General features: G+C 42.0%; 1 protein-coding gene across 4 annotated transcripts; it reads right to left on the bottom strand.

The window, feature by feature from the left end:
* Positions 1-536: 536 nt before the first annotated feature.
* Positions 537-27,315, bottom strand: LOC112933725 (aldo-keto reductase family 1 member C15-like). 4 transcript variants are annotated; one of them, XM_026016947.2, is made up of 11 exons: positions 27,133-27,315; positions 26,549-26,609; positions 17,721-17,843; positions 15,877-16,044; positions 12,065-12,181; positions 11,297-11,374; positions 9,938-10,060; positions 7,405-7,514; positions 6,340-6,505; positions 5,822-5,904; positions 537-2,056 (listed from the first exon to the last, which is right to left on the bottom strand). In XM_026016947.2, the coding sequence occupies exons 3-11, from the start codon at positions 17,805-17,807 to the stop codon at positions 2,014-2,016; spliced, it is 975 nt and encodes a 324-aa protein (XP_025872732.1). In that variant the 5' UTR covers positions 17,808-17,843; positions 26,549-26,609; positions 27,133-27,315; the 3' UTR covers positions 537-2,013. The 4 variants fall into 4 exon arrangements, 2 of the variants coding, with proteins under 2 accessions (XP_025872732.1, XP_025872739.1); XM_026016954.2 differs by lacking the exon at positions 27,133-27,315 and adding an exon at positions 26,935-27,084; XR_011999973.1 differs by lacking the exon at positions 6,340-6,505.

Genomic DNA, 27,315 nt, shown 5'->3' with positions numbered 1-27,315 from the left:
CCTCTCCGTGCTCCCCGCAGGTGCAGCACCTCTCCAGGCTCCCCGCAGGGGCGGCACCTCTGCATGTTCCCCCGGGGCCGGCACCTCTGCATGCTCCCCCGGGCATGGCACCTGCCCCAGCCCCCAGAGGGTATGACACCTGCCCCGGCTCACTGCGGGTGCGGCACCTGTCGGGGTGGGACTGACGCTCCCACCGGGTTCACGGGGAGAGAGGAACATGGGTTTGCTCGGCCTCCCCGGGCTTGCGCAGCCTTCCTGACAAAGGACGGTGTTGGTTTCTTGTCTGGTGCACACACGGCAACGTGACCTCTGAACAGTGGACTCCCTCTTTTTTGGTGGAACCCCTACTATTACTAAGTTTTTGAACTTGCACCCAAACAATGTATATTTATTTATGTATTATATGAATACACTTCTTTATTAATCCAGTGTGTACATTATAAAATACCCCCTAAAAATAGAAAAAAAAAACTTTACACTGAGCCAGAGATGAAATAAAAATGGAAAAATAAGAACTTTAATCATGGTCCAAACTCTTTGTTCTCACTAATTTATTGTGGTTAGATTCTTTTCAAAGCAATGATTCAACTACGCTTTACATATATATATATATATTGTCAATCTTGATTCAATACTTTGTGATACAGAAATTTGAAATTTTGATCGTAAACTCAGTTTGATTTGAAACACAGTCTTCATGGCAAGCAGCTGGAGCTGAAAATCCCTCACAGAGATGCATTGATGCAAATGGAGAAAGCAAATCTTTGGAAGTTCTTAATAAATCCTGGCACTCATTTTTCAGTCCCTTTTACTAATTATATCACTTTTGAAATTTGGACTCTCCAATATCTGTGAAGTTTTTTGAAAAATTATACTTCCAGTAGCTTAGTGATTTAATAAACATACACTTTAGGAGATGATTCCCACGATCAGGTTAATTAATACACCCATCACCCTAGATGGCTTTTTTTTTTTTTTTTTTTTTTTTGGTGAGAGCACGTAAGATCGATTCTTTAAGCACATGTCAGTGTTACAGCACGGTATTATTAACTATGATTACATGCTGAATATTAGATCCTCAGAACTTATAACAGAATTTGTGCCTTTGACCAACATCTCTGCATCCCCCTACTCTGATCACATGAATGTTAGAGCTTTTGTTATTGTTCAAGGTCCACAGGCTCTGTTCCTGTTTTATCCCCCAGCTCATTTTCTCTCTCTTGTTCCCATTGGATGATTTATGTCGTTTTACCCTCCTAGGTGCCACTTTGATTATTGTGTTTTCCAGTTCTAACATTTCCATTTTGTGATTCTTTATATCTTCTATTTCTTTACTGAAACTCTGTCTTTCCATTTGTTCCACATGTGTTGTCATTGCTTGTTGAAACATGTTCACCATAGCTGCTTTAAAATCCTTGGTCGGATAATTTTCCTATCTTGGTCGTCTTGGTGCAGTGCATCTGGTGCTCATCCTTTTTCATCCAGTTTGATAATCTCCTTGTTCTTGGCATTATGAGTACTTTTTAATTGAAACATGGCCTTTTTTTGTATTGTGTTTTAATTAAGCTCCAGATCTCTTTTAAAGGCCTGATAAAATTGTATAGTGTGGTAAATTCACAGAACAAAAGAGAAAAATTTTTGGAGACAAGTAAAAAGCTAGATTTTGGCAATTTGAAAGTATACTCAATGATTACCTTCTTTTTTGTTTTTTTGTTTTGTTTTGTTTTTTTAGAGATTTATATCCCTGTGATCACTTCACAGGGACAGCATTTCAACCTCAGTGACAGGAAAAAGCAAAACAGACTAGAAAGCCAAGGCATTGATAGGTTAGGTTGTTTGAAATGTATTGTCATTGACTTTGAGGGGGAAAGACTGGGTTTAGAGACATTTACTTCCAGATTCGGGGGACTCAGGCTACATTTCAACGTGTCAGGCTAAGTAATATGGGCTAAGCCAGATCCTTTCTCATCCTTGAGCTGTTCGCTGATCATCAACCAGAGTCAAAGAAATCAGTTAATCCTCATCATTAAATGGATAATCCGGATGATTAGCAAATCTAAAAGGTGAAGAGAGAGACTTAGTCAGGTAACTGTTTCTGGGCTGGGTAAAGAGAGGTTTCTTTTAAACTGGCTTAAGTATGAAAATTAATGGAACTTTCTTTTATGGACAAGGACAAAAGCATCCAGTTTTACAATAACCCGGTACTACTACCTACTACCACTTGACACTATAATGAACACATTGTAAAAAATAGTGCACAGTGCTCATGAACACATGTACAAAATTAAAACAATATGTTGCATTTTTGCAGGTATTGTATTACTCTACTACTTAGGAGATAAGGTCCTGGGGTTGCTACTTTAAACTCCCAAGAGGGCAGAAATGAACTCTGCCTCTTTTAAAACTATGCCCATAGGGTTTCATACATAATGGGAACAAATACTTCAAGGCAATGATGGGGAGGGCAATAAGAACGTCACTGTTGTTCAGTTTCTCTCAAGCACTCAGAAGTAATTCATCTATGCCTTTACTTGGTGAGAAATTATTAGATATAGGGATGGATACAGTGATATATATTAGTTATATATAGTTAGTTATATATATATATTGAGAGAGAGATTGAGATATATCCTATATATATAGAGAGAGAGAGAGAGATCCAATATATATCCAATATATATATTGAGATATATCCTATATGTGTGTATATATATATACACATATATATATAGAGAGAGATCTCTCTATATATACATAGAGATACATCCTATATATATATCTCTATATATATCCTATATATATATAGAGAGAGATCCTATATATAGAGAGATATATAGAGAGACATATATATCCTATATATGTAATAGTATATATACTAGTCTATATATATATATAAAGTAATAATTTTGAGATAGTGCTAAATCACTAAATAATTAATTCTTGATTAAAACGACTGATGCTAATTGCTAAGGATTACTGCCTGCTTCTCCACTCTCCCTTTCCTTTCCCTCTTTATCATTTGATCATATTATTCATTGAACCAGCACTGATTAATCACTCAAGGAGACAGTAGATTTTTAAAAATCCTGCCCTAGGAATCTAACGTTTCCAATGAGGCAAACGGGAAATAAACAACATAAACCCGTGAAGTGTATGGTGTGCTAATCAGGAATATGCGCCAACAGGAAAACAAAGTAGAATAGAGAGAAAGGCATTGCTGAGCAGGGCTGCATTCTTAGGTGAGGTGACAGAGAAGGTGTATCACAGAGGTGACCTGAGGGAGGACACGAAGGAGGTGAAGGGGTGTGCAGCCGGCTGTCTGGAGGAAGAGCATCCTGGCGGAGAGAACAATCAGTGCAAAGGCCCTGGGACAGGCCTGGCAGCCGCGAGGAACAGCAGGGAGGCCACAGGCCGCAGTGGAGTCAGCGGGCGGAGATTGGACACAGCGGCAGACAGCGAGGGAGGGAGCGCCCTGCGGCCCCTGCAGGTGTGAAGGAAGCCGGCCTTCTGTCCAAGTGAGATAGGCTACCATGTCAGGAAGAGGGCTGCCCGTCGCCCTGGCCTCCAGGCGTGAAGGGGGAAGACTTGGGTGTGAGCTGGGGCCTCTGCAGATGCCATCGTGAGTCAGTGGTAGGCCTGATGGGTTTGAGGTGGCGTATTGCACACCCAAGTGCAGCTGAGCCAGTGGACTTACAAATCTTAGTCCAGGGTCGAGGTCTGGGCTGGATAGAATTCTGGGGAGTGGGTATTTAGATGGTGTTTAAAGCTTGAGACTGGGTGAAAGCAGCCGGGAGGTGGGCACAGACAGAAAAGAATAGAGGTCCAAGGACCAAGTTGCTCCAAAGTTAGGAGGCCAGGTGGATGGGGAGGGCTTGCTAAGAACAGGAGAAGGAGGCTCGGGCGACAACGGGGAAGCAGGTAAGCGGGTGGGCCGCGTGGAAGGAAAGCCAGGCACACGTTTCCAGGAGGAGAGAGAGGTCTGCCAGCTAAAATGAAACGAATGAGGAGAGGAGGTCATGGCTGACCTTGACAAGGAGAGTTTTGGCAAAGTGGGGAGCAGGTGCCTCAGAAGACGGGAAGAGAGAGGCTCGAGGCTGCAAGCATAGGCTCCTTCGAGAAGTTTCCCTGTGGAAGGAGAAATGCAGCATGGCTGCAGAGCGATGTCAGCTCAAGAGTAGATTTTGGTTTGGGTTTTGGTTTTAAAGACGGGAGCACTATGGGGACTTCATCAGGATAAAGAGCTTCTGCACAGCCAAAGAAACAGTCCACAAAACTACAAGACAACCGACAGAATGGGAGAAGATTTTGGCAAATGACACATCAGATAAAGGGCTAGTATCCAAGATCTCTACAAAACTTATTAAACTCAACAGCAAGGAAACAAACAACCCAACCATGAAATGGGCAGAAGACATGAACAGACATTTCACAAAGGAAGACGTACACATGACCACCAAGCACATGAGACAATGCTCTGCATCACTGGCCATCAGGGAAATACAAATCAAAACCACAATGAGATTCCACCTCACACCAGTGAGAATGGGGACAATTAACAAGGCAGGAAACCACAAATGTTGGAGAGGATGCGGAGAAAGGGGAACCCTCTTGCACTGTTGCTGGGAATGTGAACTGGTGCAGCCACTCGGGAAAACTGTGTGGAGGTTCCTCAAAGAGTTAAAAATAGACCTGCCCTACGACCCAGCAATTACACTGCTGGGGATTGACCCCAAAGATATAGATGCAGTGAAACACCAGGACACCTGCACCCTGATGTTCACAGCAGCAATGTCCACAATAGCCAAAGTGTGGAAGGAGCCTCAGTGTCCATCGACAGATGAATGGATAAAGAAGATGTGGTCCATGTATACAATGGATAAAGAAGATGTGGTCCATGTATACAATGGAATATTCCTCAGCCATTAGAAACGACAATTACCCACCATTTGCTTCAACATGGATGGAACTGGAGGGTATGATGTTGAGTGACATAAGTCAATCAGAGAAGGACAATCATCCTATGGTCTCACTGATACGGGGAATATTAGATGTAGTGAAAGGGAATAAAGGGGAAAGGAGGGGAACGGAGTGGGAAATATCAGAGAGGGTGACAGACCATGAGAGACTCCTAACGCTGGGAAACAAACTAGTGGTGGTAGAAGGGGAGGAGGGCCGGGGGGTGGGGGGGACTGGGTGACGAGCACTGAGGGGGACACTTGGCGGGATGAGCACTGGGTGTTATACTATGTGTTGGCAAATCGAACTCCAATAAAAAATATATATATTACAAAGTCCTCTCCAACTTTTCAACCTGATGTGATAAAATATTTGATTTCGTTCTAGATTTCCTGTAGCTGTGAATTGTTCAAACATGTCTGATTCAGGATAAAATGTAAACACGTGCTATTAATGATTTCACATGTTTGTACTTGTGGATTGTACTGTTTTGCCTTCAAATAAAAACTTTTTTTAAAGAAAAAAATATATATATATTAAAAAAAAAAAAAAGACGGGAGCACGGTTGAGTGCCTGTGGGGGGAGGGAGAGCCTGATGGGGCGGTGGAGAAGGATTTCCCCAGGTTTCGGGGAGGCAGTGAGTAAGGCGGAGAGAAGGGTGATGCCAGCACCCGCTGGCCCCCATCACAGGTGCAGTGAGGACAGAGGACAGGATAGCATCAGGGAAAAGAGGTTCCAGAGGCCTGGAAGGAAAGATATTCCCCAGCCACTTTCCTAAAAGAAGAGGAACCCCTCTGTGGATTGGGGTCACACAGTCCCACCACCGTCCAGCTTCCCAGCGTCTAGGGAGCAACGAGCTACTTACAAAGTATCTGAAAAGTAGCGAATGTTTTTGTTGAGGCCGCTCAGAGTCTCCATGTCCTCTGGTGTCAACTGGAAATCAAACACCTGCCAGAAACGTGAGGCGATGACTCAGTTTCCCTGCGGCACTGACTGCCCCCATCCCCCTGCCCCCCGACATGTTTGTGCAAGGGGTGTGGAGGTTTTGAGAGATGGCTCATGAAGCTGGGGTTCACTCCAGGCGGGAGTCGGGCCCCCCGGGGGCGCTGGGCAGGTGCATGTGGCCTCAGCGAAGGAAGCCTCGACAGGCCCCAGCGCCAATCACATGTCATCTAACTCCTTCTCTGTGCAGCTGCAGATCAGGCCCTAGCTTGGGGTTCAAAGGAAACCCAGCATGGGGACCCCAAGCTGACCCTCCTGGGGCCTCTCCCGACACCGCAGAAGCTACCTGGGCACTGAGGACAGACGGCCCGCGGGTGCCTCGCGGATGACCCAGCGCAGAGGGAAACGGGGCCCCATCCAGCCCTGGGCCCGCAGCCCCACCTGGAAGTTCTCCCGGATTCTCTTCTCGTTGAAGCTCTTGGCCAAGGCCACCACCCCCCGCTGCAGCTGGAAGCGCAGGGCAACTTGGGCTGGAGTTCGCCCATGCCTGGCGGCCACAGCGTTAAGAACTGGGTCCTTCAGGAGAACTGGGGCGTCCTGGTTCACCCTAGGGGGAGGCAGGGCGCTGTGTGTCGGAGCCCGTGTAGCCCCTCACGCCAGGGGCCTTCGCCCTCTAAGCTCTGCCTCCTGACCCTGCGGCTGTGCCAGTCCCTGGGCTCGCTTCTTTTGGTGGATCCAAAGAAGGTCCAGAGAAAGGAAGGCAGAAGAGGACCCTCAGGGAGTATTTCATATGTTTTTTTGTTTTGTTTTGTTTTTAAAAAAAGCATTTCTGAGAAATGTGGTAAAAGACTGGATAAGAAGAGAAACTGTCCAAATTAAGATCCAATAATCTGCATTGTAAAAACCCAATTATTTTATAAGAATCTACTATTTCAAAAGTGCTTTTATTTTATTTTATTTCATTTTATTTATTTACTTGACTGAGAAAGGGAGAGAGAGAGCACACACAGGGGGGAGCAGCAGAGGGAGAGGGAGCCCAACTCGGGGCTCAATCCCAGGACCCTGAGATCATGATCTGAGCCAAAGGCAGACGCTCAACCAACAGGGCAGGTGCCCCTCAAAAATGCTTTCAATTAATGATCTGCTTTGTCAAGTGCTAAAAGGTGAATTTTTATATTCCTCTTCAAGAGATAAAGATACAAAGACTTAACAGAAGTTGTCACTTGTCTCCTATCACTTGGCTATCAAGCGTCAGAATCATGGCGAGGGCTCACTTTGTCACTCTTTACAGCCAAAGCTTTTCAACTGTGTGAACATTCTAATCAGGGTTTGTGTTATTTAATAATGTGTCCTTGAGTCCCCACAATGTAGGCGAGTTAAGCGTCTATGGAGATGGATCATGGCTGCTGTCTACCATCCCTCCCCTCCCCCCCCCCCCAGACAGTTGAGTGATGACTCCAGAAGGTACAGTGTCTGCGGTTAGGATACGGGCATAGAGGTCATTACCATTCCTTCCTGAAGTCAGACCCCAAGGCACCGTATGCAGTCAGGATGATGTCCTTGGACTTGCAGAACTCCAGGAGTTTGCTCTGGTTGAAGTAAAGGTGACACTCCACCTGCAGAGTGCCAAGCAGAAGGGCTGGATCACAGGACCACGGCCACCAACCTGACGGGGAAGCTGCAGGGCTGTATCACCCGGTAGCAAACGCATGTGGGTGTCCCAGCCACAGGGGCCAACACAGGATCGTCACCCACAGCTGTGCCAGGGGACCTGCCAGAGGCTTACCTCTGCATTACAGCCCAGAGACAACATGGCTCTACTGAGAAAGGGGCTCATGAGAGACAAGGCCGGGGCGGGAGGTCGGCAGATAAGCTCAGTCTCTCTGGCTGGAGACTGTGGGACCTTGAGTCTTCCTCACACATTGCTCATATCTATGGAGGAGCAGCTCTGCCTTTCTTGGTTTTCCATTTTTTTTTTTTTTTTTTTCTCGTGAGAGAGACACAGGCAGAGGAAGAAGCAAACTCCTTGCGGGAGCCCGATGTGGGACTCGATCCCAGGACCTGGGATCATACCCTGAGCCGGAGGCAGACGCTCAACCATGGAGCCACCCCCGGGCCCTGAACTCCAGGTGTTTAGGCTGTAGGGTGATGGTTTCCGCTGTGGGGCGGCCCTGAACAGAAACAGAATGTTCCGACCGATTTTCCAGCTGGCTACTTTCCTGTCCCCGTGCTAGAAGCACAAGGGGATTGTTCTCCAGCGTTCATTGTGAAAGCCTGGTAGGGCTTCTGGAGGTCAAAAATCACAAAACCTGGGGACCGTCTGATAGAGGAGCCCTGAGAGATTTTAGCTGCCAGGCTCGTCCACACCGAGCCTCCAGCAGTTCAGCAGCTGCTGTTTGGGGTTCTCTCCTGTCCCGCTGTGACCCTAGCAGTGACTGTGCTCCTGGGGAGCTGCGATTCTCTGCACCTGCGTGTCTGCATCTCTAATTTTCAGGGCAGCAGGTTGCCCTGTGACCTCGGTCCTCTAGCAGAGCTGGGAAGAGCTGCTGGGTGGGTCCCCATTGGGTCAGCTTTTCCTTATCGTAAGAACCCAAGGAGCTCCCAAGCTCCTCCCATGCCAAATCAAAAGTGTGGCTGAGCTCCTGCTGCACACCTTTTTCACTGCCTTTCCCCTGACTGTGGTGGTTGGATAAGCATGAGCACAGATCCGAGGAGAAGCCAGAAGCCTGACTTGGGGCTCCCGTGAACCGTATTCACCAACACAGCTTGCAGGAAAGGGGCTGGCTCAGGCATTAGGTGCAAAGGGACTTTCTGTGTCATAGCTGCACGTGTGTTTGCGGTCTCCGTCAGGGACACGGACAGGGAGGAAGGGGGATGTATTATATTCAGGGCCCCAAACCAAGCCTGGACCTAGGTTCACCTGACCTGAACCACTGTCTGCTATCACCTGGTTGCCTCACAGATCACAACGAACTGAACTCTGTTCCAGCTCTTTGAGCCCATGTAGACTTCCCATCAACCAATGACCTCAACCTCACAGCTCACAACAAACTAGACTCTGTTCCAGCTCTTTGGGCCCATGCAGACTTCCCACTAACCAATGACCTCAACTTGGCCGCATTCCATTTGCCCGGTAGAGCTCAGGGCCACGTTCAGCTTCTTCCTTAATTCTTCATCACTACCCCAATCAAAACCAGTTTCTTTATTTTCTATAAACTGGTGATGCCCAAAGTGAAGGTAAATCTCCCAAGGGACCCACAAAACCACCTTTTAGAACATCTATATGTACTTTTCATCTAAAAATAAGAAAAAAAATAAGCCTCACTGATATTTAATACACGGATTGCCAATCCCTCTCTAACAAGCCTGCAGGTACAAAGTTTAAAGGAGATAAGCCCAAGGCAAGTGTGAGCTCTCCGGAGTGCAGAAGGGTGGCCACTCACTTCTGTATTCATGATTTCTTACATTATTCTAAGATAAGCAAGTTTTATGTGTGGCTCATTAAAGCAGGTTTATTATAACAAGTGGACTTATGGATTTTTTTAACCTTTAAATGTTTTTATTGTGGTAAAGTCCACATAACATAAATTTACCATTTTTAAAAAAGTAGATCTACCATTTTAGCCATTTCTAAGCATACAGTTCAATGGCACTAACCTATTCACATTGTGGGTGGCTGATTTTGTACCATTGAGTCTCAGCAGATATCTCCTAACACAGAACTCGAAAGAATTACCCGTTTTCTTTTATATAGAAGTGTTCCAACTTTATTGACCAGAGATGAGAAAGCTCAGTAATTAGCTAGCTTTGAATTTCTAAGACCAACCACCATAACACCTAGTAGATTATACTCCAACCTGACACTTAGATGTTTTGTTATAAAGTCACATGGCCTTGGGGACTGTTTTCAACAACTTGCAGTATACTCTGCTCTCTACAGGATGGGGAGATGCCACCCGTGACCTAGTTGAAATGAGGGAAGAGTAAGCCAAGGAGGGAGAGGAGATGGGGGCGGGGGGGGGGAATTGATGTGGCTCACCTGGTTGCAGACAGGCTTGTACTTAAGCCTTGGCTTGCTCAGGATCCTCTCCAGCTGCCTGCGGTTAAAGTTGGACACACCAATAGACTTGGCAAGCCCTGAATCCTTACACTTCTCCATGGCCTACGGAGGGAAGGGGGGGTCAGTAATCTGTGGAGCCAGCTAGGGAAGCATGATAAATGGTAGCATGCTAAGAGTAGGGGTGGAGGATGGGAGAGAAGATGAGACAGAGCAGGAGAGAGAGAGCCTTTATTTATTTTTATTTTTTATTTTTTATTTTTTATTTTTTTGGGGGGAGAGAGCCTTTAAGGGCACTCATGTCAATAAAGGAGATAGGAATTAACCAAGTAGGAGAATGGAAAATAAAATAATTCTAAAAAATGAATAAGAAGATAGAATAAGAATGCACAGGGTTTAGAACAGAGCTAAAGGGCCCAGTGCGATTTTTAGCTGCACACCTAGAAAAATGTGAGTGATGGCAAAACAAGCCCCAGGAGACCAGGAGTGGAAGTCTGCAGCTTGGGAACCAGGAAGGAGGCCATTCTGGTCCCCAGCCCACTGGTTCCCTCTTTTCTCTGTGACCTCATGTCCTATTAGGGCCATCAGATTAACTGTTCCAGTCACACATGCACCCTTGCTGTTCTTGAACATAATAGGCTCTCTCCTACCTTAGGAACTGGGCCTTGAGGGCATCTGGGTGGCTTAGTGGGTTAAGTGTCTGCCTTCGGATCAGGGCATGATCCCAGGGTCCTGGGATCAAGTCCCATGTTGGGCTCACTGCTCAGCGAGGGATCTGCTTCTCCCTCTCCCTCTCTGCCCCCCCCTCACTCTCAGTCTTTCTCAAGTAAACGAATAAAATCTTAACAACAACAACTGGGCCTTGGCTTCCTTTATGCCTGTATCACTCTCCTTCTAGATACCCACGTGATCAGTTCCACACTTACAAATCTTTGCCCAATTTGTTACCTTCTCAGGAGAGCCTACCCTGCCCATCTGCATCCCATACCTACCCTGGCATTCTCAGTTTCCTTGGTGAGTTTTACTTTCCCATTCCACACACCCCCAACCCATGCCACAGCACTTCCATTCCATGCGCCTAGAAACCTTGGTTTGTTCATTGAAGTAGTCTGAGAACTTAAAAATACTCAGTATTCCATACATCATAGGCACTCAACAAGTACTTGGTAAATTATTAAATGGGAGAGGTGTGAAACCATGGCAGAAGGACACTCAGGGAAGGACTCGCCCAAGTCTACATGGGAGCAGAACTGGACGAGATGCACACATCTTGAATTCCTTGTCCATCCTCTCTCACCCAACATTCAGAGACATAGATCGCATCTTTGGAGCTCTACTCACCTCCCATGTGGCACAGAGATCCACTCTGTCAAAAATGATTTTTCCATCTTTGTCCTTTGGGAACAATTCCTCCCCAGGCTGGGACACAGAAAAGAATGAGAGGTTGTACAAAGCTGTGTTTGGCCTCAGCCAAGCCATCAAGAGCCTACAGACCTTCAGGCTAATGCGACAATGTATTCTCATTTTGAAAGGAATGGAAACCTTAGGCTAAAGGGAGAGAAAGTACATGGAGGAAATGCATTTCCTAGAAAGTATGTTTTTAACTGATAAATGTTCAATAAGTATTGTTTGTGTCAAGGGCAGCTTGAAACACCCAATACCCATCCTAGAGAGAGGCTAGGGTGGTGCCAGGGCTCCATAGGCCTCTTGGCCCCAGATGCTTGTGGGATAAGCTGCTTCAATTCCTGCTTCCACCTAGAGATGGCATTCAAAGCATGACTCGTCAGCATCTCAAAGCCTGTGTTCCATCCTCATTAAATCTCCTGTGCCTCAACTGTTCTCTACCTCAGGACATTCTCCAAAAACGAGGGGTCAAAGGCTGAGATTCAGGAGCAGAGGTCTTGAAAATACAGTGTATTCACAAAATCAAAGACATGGATGACAGTGAACTCTTGTCACTCTGGGGCTGAGAAAGGAATATTACAGCAGAAAAAAGGGAATCTTAAAATACTATGTATGTTTCTCCTCATTTTTTATAAACTATATCCTCTGTTGTATTCATCTACTAATTGGTATGTTGGTCATCAAAGTAAAATAACTTTTGCTAACCTTCAAAGGTACTGGGAAATGAATGAGATAAAGATCCACATAGCTAAATCCAAGCTTCTTCAGTGACATTTCTAGATTGGTTTGAACCAATTCTGGACGGAGGAAGGTTACCCACACCTGCAGTGGTTGAAAGAGAAGTAGTATTATATTATTTTTTTAAAGAATATTTAGGAGAAATTAATAAAGTATAAAACTGTCACTATTCACAATGCAGACGTGGTACTATATAAAGACTCCACCAAAAAACTATTAGAACTAATAAATTTAGAATTCACTAACATGGCAGGAGGAAGTAACAGGGAAAAAAATTAAGAAACCAATCCCAGGGGCACCTAGGTGGTGCAAGCAGTTAATCATCTGCCTTCAGCTCAGGTTATGATCTCAGAGTCCTGTAATGGAGCCCCTTGCCAGGCTCCCAGCTCAGCAGGGAGCTTGCTTCTCCCTTTCCCTCTGCCTGCCACTCTGCGTACTTGTGATTTCTCTCTCTCTTTCTCTATGTATCAAATAAATAAAGTCTTTAAAAAGAAGAAAGAAAGAAAGAAAGAAAGAGAAAGAAAGAAAGAAAGAAAGAAAGAAAGAAAGAAATCCCATTTAAAATTGCACCAAAAGGAATAAAACACCTGGGAATAAATTTAACCAAGGAGATAAAAGACCCGGATTCAGAAAATTATAAGACACTGAGAGAAATTAAAAATCACACAATGGGAAAGATATACCATGTTAATGGATTGGGAGAATTAATATTGTTAAAATGTCCATACTACCCAAAGCAATCTACAGATTCAATGCAATCCTTATTAAAATACCAATAGCATTTTTTAGAGAACTAAAACAAACAATCCTAAAATGTCTATGGAACCACAAAAGACCCTGAACAGGCAAAGGAATCTTGAGAAAGAAAAACAAAACCAGAACTATCATAATCCTAGACTTCAAGATATAAAATAAACCTACTGTAATCAAAACAATAAGGTACTGGCACAAATGGAGACACAGATCAATGGAATAGAATAGAAAACTCAGAAATGAACCCACAGCTATATGGTCAATTAATCTTCAACAAAGCAGGAAAGAATATCCAATGGGAAAAAGATAGTCTCTTCAACAAATGGTGTTGGGAAAACTATATAGCCACATTCAGAAGAATGAAACTGGACCACTTTCTTACACCATACACACACAAAAATCTCAAAACAGTTAAAGTCCTAAATGTGAGACAGGAAACAATAAAAATCCTAAAAGAAGACACAGGCAGAAATCTCTTGGATGTTGGCCTTAGCAACATACTTAAGGATATGTCTCCTGAGGCAATGGAAACAAAAGCAAAAATAAACTATTGGGACTACGCCAAACTAAAAAGCTTCTGTAGAGCAAAGGAAACAATCAACAAAACAAAAAAGCAACCTACTGAATGGGAGAAAATATTTGCAAATGATATATCTGATAAGTGGTTAATATAAAAAATATAAGGAACTTATACAACTCAACACCAGAAGAACAAATAATCTAAGGAGACTAATCAGGTCTGGGAAAAGACCTGAATGGACACTTTTCCAAGGAGCACATACAGATGGCCAACCAACACATGAAAAGATGCTAAATATCATCACTCATCAGGGAAATGCAAATCAAAACCATAATGAGATACCACCTCACACCTGTCAGAATGGAATACACCAACAACACAAGAAACAACAGGTGTTGGTGAGAATTTAGAGAAAGAGGGACCTTGTGCACTGTTAGTAGGAATGCAAACTGGTGCAGCCACTCCAGAGAAGAGTATGGAGGAAGCTTCTTCAAAAAATTAAAACTAGAAAAACCATATGATCCACTACTATAATTCTACTTTGGGGTATTTACCAAAAGAAAATGAAAACACTAATTTAAAAAGATACATGCATGCTTATGTTTATTGCAGCATTATTTACAATAACTAAGATATGGAAGCAATCCAAAAGTCCACTGATAAGTGAATGGATGAAGAAGATGTAATACATATGTAAAATGGAATATTACTTAGCCATTAAAAAGAATGAAATCTTGCCATTTGTGTCAACATAGATGGACCTAGAGGATATCATGTTAAGTGAAATAACTCATACAGAGAAGGAAAAATGGCATATGCTCTCACTTATATGTGAAATCTGAAAAACAAAACAAATGGATGAACAAACAAACAGAAAACAGAAACAGACTCATAAAGGCAGAGGAGAAACTGGTAGTTGCCAAAAGGGAGGGAAGGGAAGGAATGGGTGAAACAGGTGTAGGGGTTCAAGAAGTATGAACTTCCAATTATACAGTAAGTAAGTCATGAAGAAAGGAGAATAAATATAGTCAAAAATGGTGCAACAACATTGTATGGTGACAGATGGCAGCTACGCTTATCGTGGCGAGCTTTCCGAAATATATAGACCTGTCAAACCACTCTCTTGTACACCTAGAACTAATAGAACATTATATGACCACTCTGATTCCATAACAGAAGTGCTATCTTTTAATTCTGCTTCAATTTTTTTAAAAATTGCTGTATTTTAATACGGCCTAGTTAATTGAGTCCTTAGGGACTTGCTGCCTAGCTCTAGCCTAAGCAGAACCAAATAAAACTATCTGATTCAGCTTTAAAGAAAAAAAGAATCTTTAGGAGAAATGAATAAAATGGCAAATAAATAATGAAAACCACAAACCCACTTGCTGTCATTGGGAAGTGACAAATCACCCTGCCAAGCTCCTAAGTTGTGTTCCTCATAGCTTCTGTTTCGTACTGAATAAAGACCACAAGGAAGAAAAAAAAATAGTATGGCCTTGCACAGAGGGTTTCAAATGTTAGAATGTAAAGGAATTATTTGGTTTGCCTGTAAAGAACACACTCCTGGGTTCTACCTCAAATATAATAAATCACAGTATCTGGAGATTGAACCAGAAAATTGCATTTTAAGCAAGAACTTCAAGTAGTTGTGATTCAGTAAATTGCATCTTGGCTGTATTAAATGGTTCAGGGTTCCAAAGAAAATTAGGCCCTATAGGAATTCGAGGGAGGGTACTTTAGCTTATTTTAGGAAGTAACAATTTAGGGAAAATCAATCAAAATTGCTAAAAATAAGGAAACCAGAGGACCCTCTGGAAAGGAGATGAACAGATGAGAATAAGATGATGATACTGTGTGTAACAGAGTCATAGAGCTTCATCCTCTGGATTGAGAAGGAAGAGATATCTGTTCACAGACTTGCCTAGGATTCACTTGAGTGGACTTCAAGTCTTTCTTCTTGGGTTACTTTACCTCATATTTAAATATCCGGTTCTAGCAGTACTTAGCTCAATGCACACTACTGGAAAAATGCCTCTTGGATTCCCTTTCTAGTCTGACTTTAATACATACATTTTTTTATTTGTTTCAGATATGATATCTATGGATATGAAGAATAGTAGGAGAAAATGGGTCAAAAGTTAAAATATATATATATATATATATATATATATATATATATATATATATATATATAGGGGCACCTCGGTGGCTCACTTGGCTAAGCGTCCAACTCTTGATTTTGACTCAGGGTCCAGAGATAGAGCCTCGTGTAGCCTCCATGCTCAGAGGGGAGTCTCCTTGAGATTCGCCCTCTCCCTCTGCCCCCCACCCCACTGGCACACACGCCTGCATGTGCACACACACCCTTTAAAAGATCTTTTTTTAAAATTTTAAAAATATATGTATTTTTACAAATATTGCTTTCATCCTTGCAGCAGTTCTGTGGTATTCTTTTCCTACGTCATAGGAAAGAGACCTAAAATGTCTATTAGTCACAGTAGAGAACCTTCGAAGTGTAGAATATGTCCTCTCTCTTCACAGCGCCATCAGCAATCTTCCTCTGGATGGCCCTCCCAATCTCTTCTTCATTGAGATACATATAGGCTGAGTCAAAATGGCGGTAGCCTACATCGATTGCTCTCTTGACGGCCTCTTCCACTTCAGTCTTAGGAACCTAGAAGACCACAAGAAGATAAGGACCTACTTGACAGGAATGGCCAGTTCCACATGTAGAGCGATTCAGCAGAACCTCATTTACCCAAGGGCTGAGAGCTAGAGATGTCAGAGCTAAATGTCAACTCATAACCTTAGTGGTAAATGTTTGACAACCGATCTCTGAAGAAGAAAAGAAGTCTTGATTTATGGTATTGGCCTGTTTCTATGGTTAAATACTCCCACCCCTGCTAACTTCGAGCTAGGAATATTACAAAAAGGTGCTCACCATTGGATCTCATGAGCTCATGAGCTGACCCACCTGGCCACTGGCTTCAACCCTCTGCTTCTGGATTTACATGATCTGTGGATTTACACAATCTATTGATTTACAGTCCCAAGTGAATTCACTTTGTAAGAGATGATTAAACTGGTTGCAATCCAGAAGCCGAAGGCTCAAAATTACCTCAGTGCAATGATGGCGTAACTTTATACAGAATAAATTAATGATTCTCTTTTCTAAACTTGGAGAAACACTTCAAACATTTGAGGAGGGACAAAGACAAAAAAAGAAAATAAACTCCTCTTTTATACAAAAATAGCTATAAGCAATAAACAACTTGGTTATTTCTCTTAGCTGCCTGCCATTCTGCTGGCCTACCAGGCTGGACTTTTAAAATTATCCATGAATTTCCCTCTCCATGGCCTTCCTCCCTCCCTCACTTAAAATGTCCCCCGGGTTACTTTTAAATTTATAACTCCTGATAAGTTAACTAGCACCAAGGAGATTAACTGACCATCCACAGATTTAAGAGCCAAGTCCAAGTGAAAGCCATACTCCGTATCAGCATCCTTGCTGCAGTACTCAGCATTATACCCCATGTGGCTCCTGTGCTGAGGAACTAATCCTACAACTTTCTTTAAACAGTTATAAGCTCCTGTGCCAAGAACCACTGAAGGCGTGCTCTTGTAGGTTGCAATGTTCAAACGAGAAACACGCATGGAGTTCAGCGTTCCAGAAAGAGAATTTCCAAGTGCCACTTGGCTCTCCCCATGGCACAGTACTACCAACCTGGCTTCTAAGAGGATATTTCCACTCCAGACCACTAACACGCCCTCTAATATTAATCTTGTCCTCTCCAGACCCTTCAGTGGCCAAGATTTCTCTAGATATTCTATGAGTTCCGGTGGACAGAGATCTCTTGGACACTGGGCCTGACAGAAAAGGTCATCACAAGCAAACTCGCCACGCAGTCTCCGTCGTGTGGTAATCAAGACTCCTGGGTTTCATTGATTCTAGCGGACTGTGCGTGGCTACAACTGGAGAGCAGGTAAGAACTGCTGACAGATGATACACGTCCATGTCCCTTGATAAGAGTGCCACTCCGAGGCTGACCCGTTGACAAATAGCATCAGAGTCACAGGGTAGCTCATGAGAAATGCAGATTTTTTAGCTCTATCACAGATCTACTCATTGAGAACCTTTGTGGGTATAGCCCCCAAATCTGGACTTTTAACAGGTGTTTTTATGCCTCTGAAAATTCGAAGAGCACCAACTCACTGACTAAATGCACAAAATAACCTAACCTGGAGAGAAGCTTACAAATGAAGAAAATGAGGCCCACCTGCATTTGCCAAACTCTGTTTCTTATGAGGACCGTGTCTGCCACCCTCCATCCCCAACGTCATTATGACTACCTGGCTAGGAGCAGAGGTGCCAAATCCCAGTGGAGGCATGCTGAGTCCATCGTTCAGCTTTACAGATCTAAGTTTCATTAGATTCATCTCTTTGCACTCTTCTGGCTTCTAATTATAAGACACCTGCAGAGGGGAGGAAATAGTATAGTAAGTCACATGCCATAAAGTCACCCCCTTCAAATTACACAAGTCAACAGTTTTTAGTATATTCACGGCATTGTTACAAGTATACAATTTTAGAGTACTTTCTTACCCCTCCCCAATACCCCATACTCATAGAAACAACTCCCCATTCCTCTCTCCATCGACCTCTGGCGACTACTTTTTGTCTCCACAGATTTGCCTATTCTGGAAATTTTATTTGAATGCATTCACACACTATGTGGCATTTTGTGACCCCCTTCCTTTCCCTTAGCATAATGTTTTCAAGGCAAATCCACATTGTAGTGTGTAATAGTACTTCAGTCCTTTTCATGGCCAACTAACGTCCCTCTGTACAGATGTACCACATGTTTATGCAATCGTCAGTTGACGAACACTTGGCTTTTTCTACTTTTTGTTTACAAGGCACAATGCTTTACACTTCTGTAAACACTTCTGCATGTGTTTTTGTGTGGATGTGCATTTTCAATTCTCTTGGATCTATACGTAAGCCTGGAATTACTGAGTCATAGACCAAACCCATGGTTAACGTTCTGAGAAACTGCCAAGGGTTTTCCAAAATGGCTGTACCATTGACATTCCAATTCGTGAGAATTCTGATTTCTCCACATCTTCTCCAACATTTGTTACCCATCGTCTTTTGTAAATAGCCATCCTAATAGGTAGGAAGTGATACCGTGGGTTTGATCTGCATGTCCCTGAGGACGAGTGATGTTGATCATCATTTCATGTACCTCTTGGCCATTTGTATGTCTTCCTAGGAGACATGTCTACTCAAGTCTTTGCCCATTTTTGAATTGGTTACTGGTTTCTTTATTAACAAGTTGTAGGTAGGAATTCCTCATCATATTTTGGAATGAACCTCTTATCAAATACATGATTTGCAAATGTTTTCTCCCATTCCAAAGAATGCCTTTTCTCTCTGTTGACGGTTTCCTTTACTGCACAGAAGCTTTTTGATTTGATGTAGTCCCACTTGTTTATTTCTGTTTTGTTGCTGCACTTCTGGTGTCTTATTCAAGAAATCATGGTCAACATCATTTAGATTTTCTCCTGTGTTTTCCTCCAGTGTCTTAAAGTTCTAGGTCTTATATTTAAATCTTCAATCCATTTTGAATTGAATTTGACAACCCTGATACATTTGTATTATCCTAACACAGTCTAAGAATGATTAATCTTTGATTAATTTTGTTCTTAAACTATTTAATGAAGCTCTAACCGTGGGCTTACTTATATTTCTGAGTTTGAATTGATAAAAGAGCAATTGAAATCCAGACATTATCTGCTTCATTATGGGTAGCAATAGAAAGTACACAGACCACCTAAGCAGTAGTTTGGAAAAAATGAGATTTTAAATGATGTTTGTTCGATTTTATGATGCTATGGAAAATTACTAAATATATATATTTTGAAGCTCTTATCTGATTTTTCAAAGCCAATTTCTCAAAAGGCTGTGCCCCATCAGTGTTTACACTCTGGTCAACAGAGCATGACAATCTCTAGCTCATTGACCATGTGACGGTATTGTGATACCTCATTGAAAAATTTCTAAACAGACTATTGGGCTGTCACATTCCTTTTCTAGAATATATTATCTATAATAATTAGAGCAGATCTCATTAAAAGAGGCTAGCTAAAGCTGTTAGATTAATTTCTGGATTCCAACTCTGTTACAGAGTCTTTCCCTTTCCTCTCATGCCTAATTCAGATGCATTGAAACATCTCCTTTCCCTCTCCTCTCAAAAAGGCACTAAACCTCTAGTAAGTCTATTCCATCTCACGTACACATAGGAGATGTGCAGGAAATGCATGCTACCTAGACGTACCGTGGCCATCATTCCGCAATCTATACAAACATCAAAGTGTCACACTGCACATCTATGACACGTAACGGTATACATTATACCTCAATAAAAATTATGCTTCTGTGGGGAAAATATGCATAAAATGAAACGCCATTTTCATTTAGTCTGTTTAAATTGTATTACATTAAAATATCCACTACAAAGATGGTGAATAAAGTAAGATATCGCTACATCTTACAAGCCTTACATGGGGTATGAAACTCCAGAATGTTGACAACTACTGTGATACGTATTATTTTATTGCGATTTTTGGCCTCTGTTCTGGAGTAGCCAATTTTTAAGATTCCTGAAAGAAAATGTATGATTTTTGAAGAAACAGGTTAAAATGCCCTGGGTTTGTAGTTTTTATTGCATAATTGGTCACAATGAACTGCCCAGCAGGTGTTCAGCCCGCACAAATTTAGAGTCCCCAAAATGCCTTCTCAACCAGCTCCCCCGGCCTCCTCTGTTCAGACCTCTCCTGTCGTTTCCCTTAGACTTCTTGTCTTGCCCCCACCATCTAGAACTTCTCCGTCTCTGCCATGCTGAGTTTAGAAATTCTTCCAAGACAAAGCCAGCTCAGCTACTGGCGCCTTTCTCTTGGTTGCATAGGTCATCCAAAGAATAGTTTAATTATGAAACACTGGGTGGTATTTTCTGGACTTTGATACAGACTACCATCATTATTCAACATCTGCAATTGCCAGCATTGATTCTCAACGGTCTTTAAACCTGTTTCTATTTGCCTGCCGATTTCTCCATTTTACTGTAATTTCCTTTAATCAACTTTTTAAATAAAGAAACTCAATATAGTAGAAGATATGAGTGGGTGACAACGCCTCACACTGTAAGAAACATGATACATTAAATTGGAAAAATTGTATGAGTTCACACATCTAAAATCATGCTTAAAATACTGTCTCCAGCTCTGTCCCGCCTAAGGGAAGCAAATAGGATTCAAGTAGCATCTCCACCTACCACCAATTTTCATGTGCGATACCATTGACCAGAGTTTACTCTCTAGCCCTTTCCTCCAAAAAGAAATCTGCCTTCTTAGAAAGTAGCTATTTGTATTGTGCATCAGGGAAATTCAGGATAGAGTTAAATACTGTGTTGTTGCCAGAAATCGAAGCTTACAATGCCAACAACAATGCTGATAAAACAAGGCGTCCACAGAAGGAATCTCATCAGGCCACTTGTGACATTTTGAAAATAATGTTAACATCATTATATGGAAGATGTCGATTCTGTGAAAATTAATTATGAGTTCAGAGTTACAGTGAAAAGCAAAAAATTAATATAAAGGTTAGGAAAGGGCAGTTGAAATACAAAAACAAGATGAGCAAAAATAAAACATGTTGAATTTGTCACCAATTTTAATAAGTGAGGGAAGGTGAATGTACGTGATTATTTTTTCTTTATATCAATGGCAGGTTATAAAGTAGAGCTCTGATATTTCTCTATTTTGGCAAGCAGGACATTGATATAAGCCCAGGAGTCTTGAAAGTGTGCTGAACGGGAAGGATGGTGGCAGGTGCATGAGCAGGAAATATGCCAAGGATGGACACAGGGAATCCACCAGTGGCCACACAAGTGACAGGTCAGTGTTCCAGTCCTCACTCATTACTCAAACATAGGAAGTGCTTAAGAGCACGGAAGAGAGATGATTAAATCCTATGGGTCCATAACACTGATGAATGGAGCCTCTGAAAGACATGTCAATTCACGAGATACCAGATTGCAAAAATACCGAATCCTATAAAGAAGGCAAAAGCCATGGGCACATTTTTTTAAAGTGTGTAGAAAGTAAAGTTTTACCATAAAAAAAAGAGGTCATTTTGGTGATCAGTGGTTTAGATTTGTACCACCTGGGGAGAGACAATTATACTAGGGCCCCAAAGGATAAGTCAATCATCAAAATCCTGCAATTTGGGCAAATCTTTTGTTCCAAAATATTTTATTTTTGAATAGTGAAAGTTGGAATTCATATAATTTTCAAGTGTCCTAAAGTATTATTCACTTTTTGGATTTTTCAGCCATTAAAAAAAATGTCTATGCCATTTGTAGCTTGTGACCTATACATGAACAGTCGGTGAGCTGTTTCATGTTGCGGATCTCCGCTCCACATAATTACTAGACATTATTATAATATCCGCAATGATCTTTCTATAGATTATGTTTTAACTGTGGTAAAATCTGCCTAACGATGTTTATCATGTGGACCATGTGTCAGTACACAGTCCAGTGGCATTAAACAGATTCACAATCTTGTACAACCATCACCACTAACTATAGGCAAAACATTTTTGTTGTCCCCAACAAAAACACTGTACCTGTCAAGACATTTCCTTTTGGAGAATTCACTACCGATGTACAGAAACACAACTAATCTTGGTGTGTTCGTCTTGCACCTTGCAACTTGGCTGAGTTTGTTTATCAGGTCTACGAGTTTCCTTATGAACTCTTGGGGCTTGTCTATACTGTAAGGTCACATCATCTGTGATCAAGAATAGTTTTACCTCATCCTTCCCAATCTGGATACCCTTTGTCTCTGTTGCTTATCTCACAGCTCTGGGTAGAGTGTTCAAGATAATGTCAAATAGCAGTGGTGGGAAAGGGCATCCTGTCTTGCTCCTGATCTTAGGAGGAATGCGTTCAGCCTTCCAGCATCGAGTGTGATGTCAGCTGTGGATTTTCAATGTATGGCTTTGCTGGGTGTTGAGCTGGACTGCTCCATGATATCACTGCCTCGGCCTCCATTCCAGTTGGCTAAGTGCACAGTGAACTGAATGATGCTAGCTCCTCCCACAAACTCAGGCCCTAGACAGCAGTGTTTTTGAATACCCCCCAAAACAGAGATGGCTCCCTTAAATCTGCTGGAAGCCACTTTAGCCTGTGAGGCATAAAACAATGGCAACAGCCTTTGTATTTGCAGGCAGCAAACAGAAGCAACAACCCACCTTCAAAACACAGAACACTGATACGCAGAGGACAGGTTCCTTACTGCCCACTGTGGATCCAGCAAACTGTCAGAACCTCTGGTTTCTATCCTCACTGCAGCCTGCTGCAGACTGGGGGTGGAGGGCAGGGGATGCATTGAAACTACCGCCCTGAGGGCTCTAACTGTTCAATATTAGCTCAATGTACCAGCCAAGCTTTCCCAGGATGTGGCAAGCTTTCGAATAGACTCCAGAGTTCCAAACTTTTTCGAAGGAAATTTCAGTGTTCGTCTAGTAATATACTTTACAATCATTGTTTTTGTATGTTTTTCTGAAGTTTCTTTCATCAGTGATGTTAAAATTGTAATTTCAATACAAACTGCTTAGGAGGGACACGTGGGTGGCTCAGCAGTTGAGCATCTGCCTTCGGCTCAGGCTGTGATCCTCGAGTCCAGGATTGAGCCCCACATCGGGCTCCCTGTGAGGAACCTGCTTCTCCCTCTGCCTGAGTCTCTGCCTCTCTCACTGTGTCTCTCATGAATAAATAAATAAAATCTTGGGGAAGAAACTGCTTAGGAGATGATTTTTCCAAAATTTAACCAATTTTTAGTTGTTCAGTAAAAATCGGTTTCCATGTTTTGATTGGTAGAGCAAGCTTAATCTACCTAGCAGGAAACTAAGCACAATTAATTGGAGATACCATTCCCCTACAGTCATAGAAGTGCTTTAGACCTACTCTAACCAACTGGCAGACATGATTCTCCGGCAAGGAAAGACCTAACCTAACACTTGGCATCTTTGTGACATTTGTCAAAAATGTCTGGAATATCACCGTACCTTTCCTTCATGCATTCTGGTTCCCTATCTTTGAGCAACTGGTGCTCCCAATCTTGCAGTTTTTCTATTGCAAAGAAATGTGCTCAGAGAGCAAGATAATTCCTAGTACGTATGGATTCTGTAAGAGAAACATGACCTGTTCTGCCATAGGAGCTCCAGTTATGCCAACCAACTTACAGAGCCTGCTTCTCTAGACACAATTAGTGGTTATGAGTTGAGCAATTAACTCAACATAAACCAATTATATATGTTCCCCATGGCTAAAACAATTGGCTCTAGGGTAAGGGTTTCAAGAACACTAGGATTGGGATTTTCCCAATGGGTCCCTTTCATAATCTATGCAAAATCCAAGATTACAATTGTCTTAATTTACACTCACATTCTTAACCCAGATTCTTAAGGCAAAACATCACACCAGGGTTAGTTGGTTCAACCTCAATCACCTACAGCGTCAGAACCAGGCTCCCTCATGAATCCTTCCCCATGTCACTAGTACAAAATTTCTTATCCTCATGGTAATTTATATCAAGTACTGTGTAGCCTTTTTCCACCACTTTTCTTTCTTTTTCTTATTATTACTTATATTCACTATAACATGCCTGCTAATTTCAAACGTTGAAGAGCTCTGGTGGCCAAGGACTATAGGAAGCTGGTTTCATCTGAACTTCAAAGCAGTAGTTCTCAGAGTGTAGTCACAGGACCCATGGGGGACCCTAAAATCCCTTTTTGGGGCATATGAAAAAGACTATCATCATGATACCAGGGTACCATTTTCCTTTTTGGTCCTCATGATCTCACATGTATGCAGTGGAGGTTTTCTAGAGGTTTACAGGGTGTGGGGTATTATACCAGACTGGACACAGAAGCAGATTTGATATTCTAGCTGCCTTCTGTTAGGCTACTCATTCTGCTTTCAAAAATACCAAATGATTTCACTCTTATCCCTAATGGATTTTTTTTTGGAAAATATTTTTACTTTTCATAAAATATACTTTTGGCATTGATACATAAGAGGCTTATTATTTTCTAATTATACATAAATGTTTAAAATGTCCTCGGTTTCATTTCCAATCGAATGTGTAGAATCTTAAAAATCTACACAATCTACAATAAAAATGCTGAACTTACAGAAACAGAGTAGATTGGTGGTTGCCTGGCCAGGGCTATGTAGGGGGGAATGGGTGAAGGTGGTCAAAGGTACAAAGTGTCTCTTGTAGAATGAAAAAGTTCTGGGGATCTAAACAGCATGGTGACTCAAGCTAATCGCACGGTAGTGTACACCTGAAAATTGCCAAGATAGTAAATCTTAAATGTTCTCACCACTCCTCCTCCAAAAGTAAATGTGTGAGGTAGTAGATGTATTAACTAACTTTACTGTAGCAATCATTTTCCAGCATATACGTGTACCGAATCATCACATTGTCCACCTTAAACTTCCACAAGGTCACATATCAATTATATCAACAAACTAGAAATGTACATACAAATTAAATCATGTTAAAGGAAATAGTATGAAATTACCAAAAACAACAGCGATTTTCTGGACTACAAAATACTAAATTCATTTAACTAAAATCTGATAATAAAAGATAAGGTGTTATACTGTGGAAATAGACATACTTTAGAATTCACTAACCATAGTATAATTGTCTTACAGGGTGCAAATATAATACAAAAGAAAAGAATATACTAGAATATACTAGAGACTTCTGTCATTGGGTACAAGGCAAATACACAAAACTTGCACGAAAGCACCACAAAATGGAAATGAGCAAAGTATTCCCTGCATTTCAATCATAACAACTTCAAAATATTTAGGAATAAATTTAACAAGAGTGATGGAGCTTCTACAGGGGAACAAAACTATAAAATATCATTGAAGGCATAAATAATATCTGAACAAGTGAAAATGTACAAAATTTTTGGACAGTTTATTAAAATTTAAATTCCCATAAAATAACATATATACCCACATGATTTTAATTCAAATTCCCCTAAAAGTCTAATTTTTAAGATTGTATACAATTTTTTCTGGTATATATGAAAAAAATTAATGCCAGAGAGAAAATTCATGGAAAGAAAATTCATGGAAAGTATCAGTGACAGACACTTTCTTGACTGTACCTCAGAACTTATTGCAAAGCCAAGATTATCTAAATAATTGTATTGGTACTCAGCCATCAAAAAAGGATGAAGGGCAGCCCCCGTGGCGCAGTGGTTCGGTGCTGCCTGCAACCTGGGGTGTGATCCTGGAGACCCGGGATCAAGTCCCACATTGGGCTTCCTGCATGGGGCCTGCTTCTCCCTCTGCCTGTGTCTCTGCCTCTCTCTCGCTCTCTCTGAATGAATGAATAAATAAATCTTAAAAAAAAAAAAGAAAAAACAAAAACAAAAAAGGATGAAATCTTGCCATTTGCAATGACATAGATGGAACTAGAGGGTATTACACTAAGTGAAGTAAGCCAGAGAAAGACAAATACTATATGATTTCACTCATATGTGGAATTTAAGAAACAAAACAGATAAATGTAGAGGAAGGGAAAGAAAAATAAAATAAGATGGCATCAGAGAGGGAGACAAACCGTAGGAGATTCTTAATTATAGGGAACAAACTGAGGGTCGCTGGAGCAGAGGCAGGTGGGGAGATGGGGTAACTGTATGATGGGCATGAAGGAGGGCATATGATGGAATGAATACCAGGTGTTATATGTATCTATGAATCACTGAATTTCACCTCTGAAACTAATAATACAGTATAGATTAATTGATTTTAAATAAGCAAAAATAAAGTAAAATCATATTGGTATAAAGTTACACAAAATTCTCATGGAACAGAACAGAAAATTCCGAATTAGCTTTTATTTATGTGAGAATTTAAGGTATGAATTAACAGGGTGGGTATAAATCCAGAGAAGAGTAATGAATTATTTAACATATGGTACTAGAATAAATGCCTGTCCACTTCAAAGACAAAGATTTCCCCTCTTTCACCATATATGTAAGTAATTCTAGATAAAGTATAAAAGGGGAGAAGAAAAATACTTACAAGAAACTCTAAGGCACAATCTTGTGGGTGAGAAGATCTTGTTAGACCGGGAAATCAGATGCTATGAAAGAAGAAATAAACGTATTTGAACACACAAACAGGAAAACTCGGCATGACAAAATTCACTTTTGTCAGAATTAACAAGCAAATGAATAAGCTGGAAGACATTTATCAACTAGATGAAAGGGAGCTGGTATTTATAACCTAAGAGAGCTCTGAGACATTGACCAGAAAAAGACAAATAGTTTCGAAACATTGGTGTTAGAGGAGGAGGCCTTCATTGCACAGAAGACTAAGCCTAATGTCCACACATACAGGACGTTGGGATTCACTAGCATTTAGGGGAAAGCTAATCCGAGTCCCGAGAGAGGTCAGCCTAAAGCCACCTGAGTGGCCGAAAATGTCAATGCCTCATGCCATCCATCGTGGGTAGGTGCGAGGAGGGGACGGCGATCTCATCTGTCACGGCCAGGTGTTGGAAACTGCATTTGCAAAGCAGCCTGGCCACAGGGACTGAAACCTGAAATCAAAGACGCAGTCAGGGGACAGAGAGCTGGGAGGTTTAAAGGTCACTTGGTACTCACAGCTGCCAAGGATGCTCCTCGGGCCCCTCGGGTCACTCCAGAGAGCCACTGGGGCTGGTGCTGAGGACACCATAATAAGAGCAGAGCTGTGGGCCAGAGGAGCAGAGCATCTACTGCGGGATCCGGGAGGCATCGGGCCAGGCAGGGCGAGCAGGCTTCGGATTGGCTGGGCTCGGCTCAACT

This window comes from Vulpes vulpes, chromosome 2 (assembly GCF_048418805.1).
Source record: "Vulpes vulpes isolate BD-2025 chromosome 2, VulVul3, whole genome shotgun sequence".
In the NCBI taxonomy this organism is placed as follows: domain Eukaryota; kingdom Metazoa; phylum Chordata; class Mammalia; order Carnivora; family Canidae; genus Vulpes; species Vulpes vulpes.
Note: the sequence above shows the minus strand (reverse complement) of the source record. Positions and strands in the feature narration are given on the sequence as shown.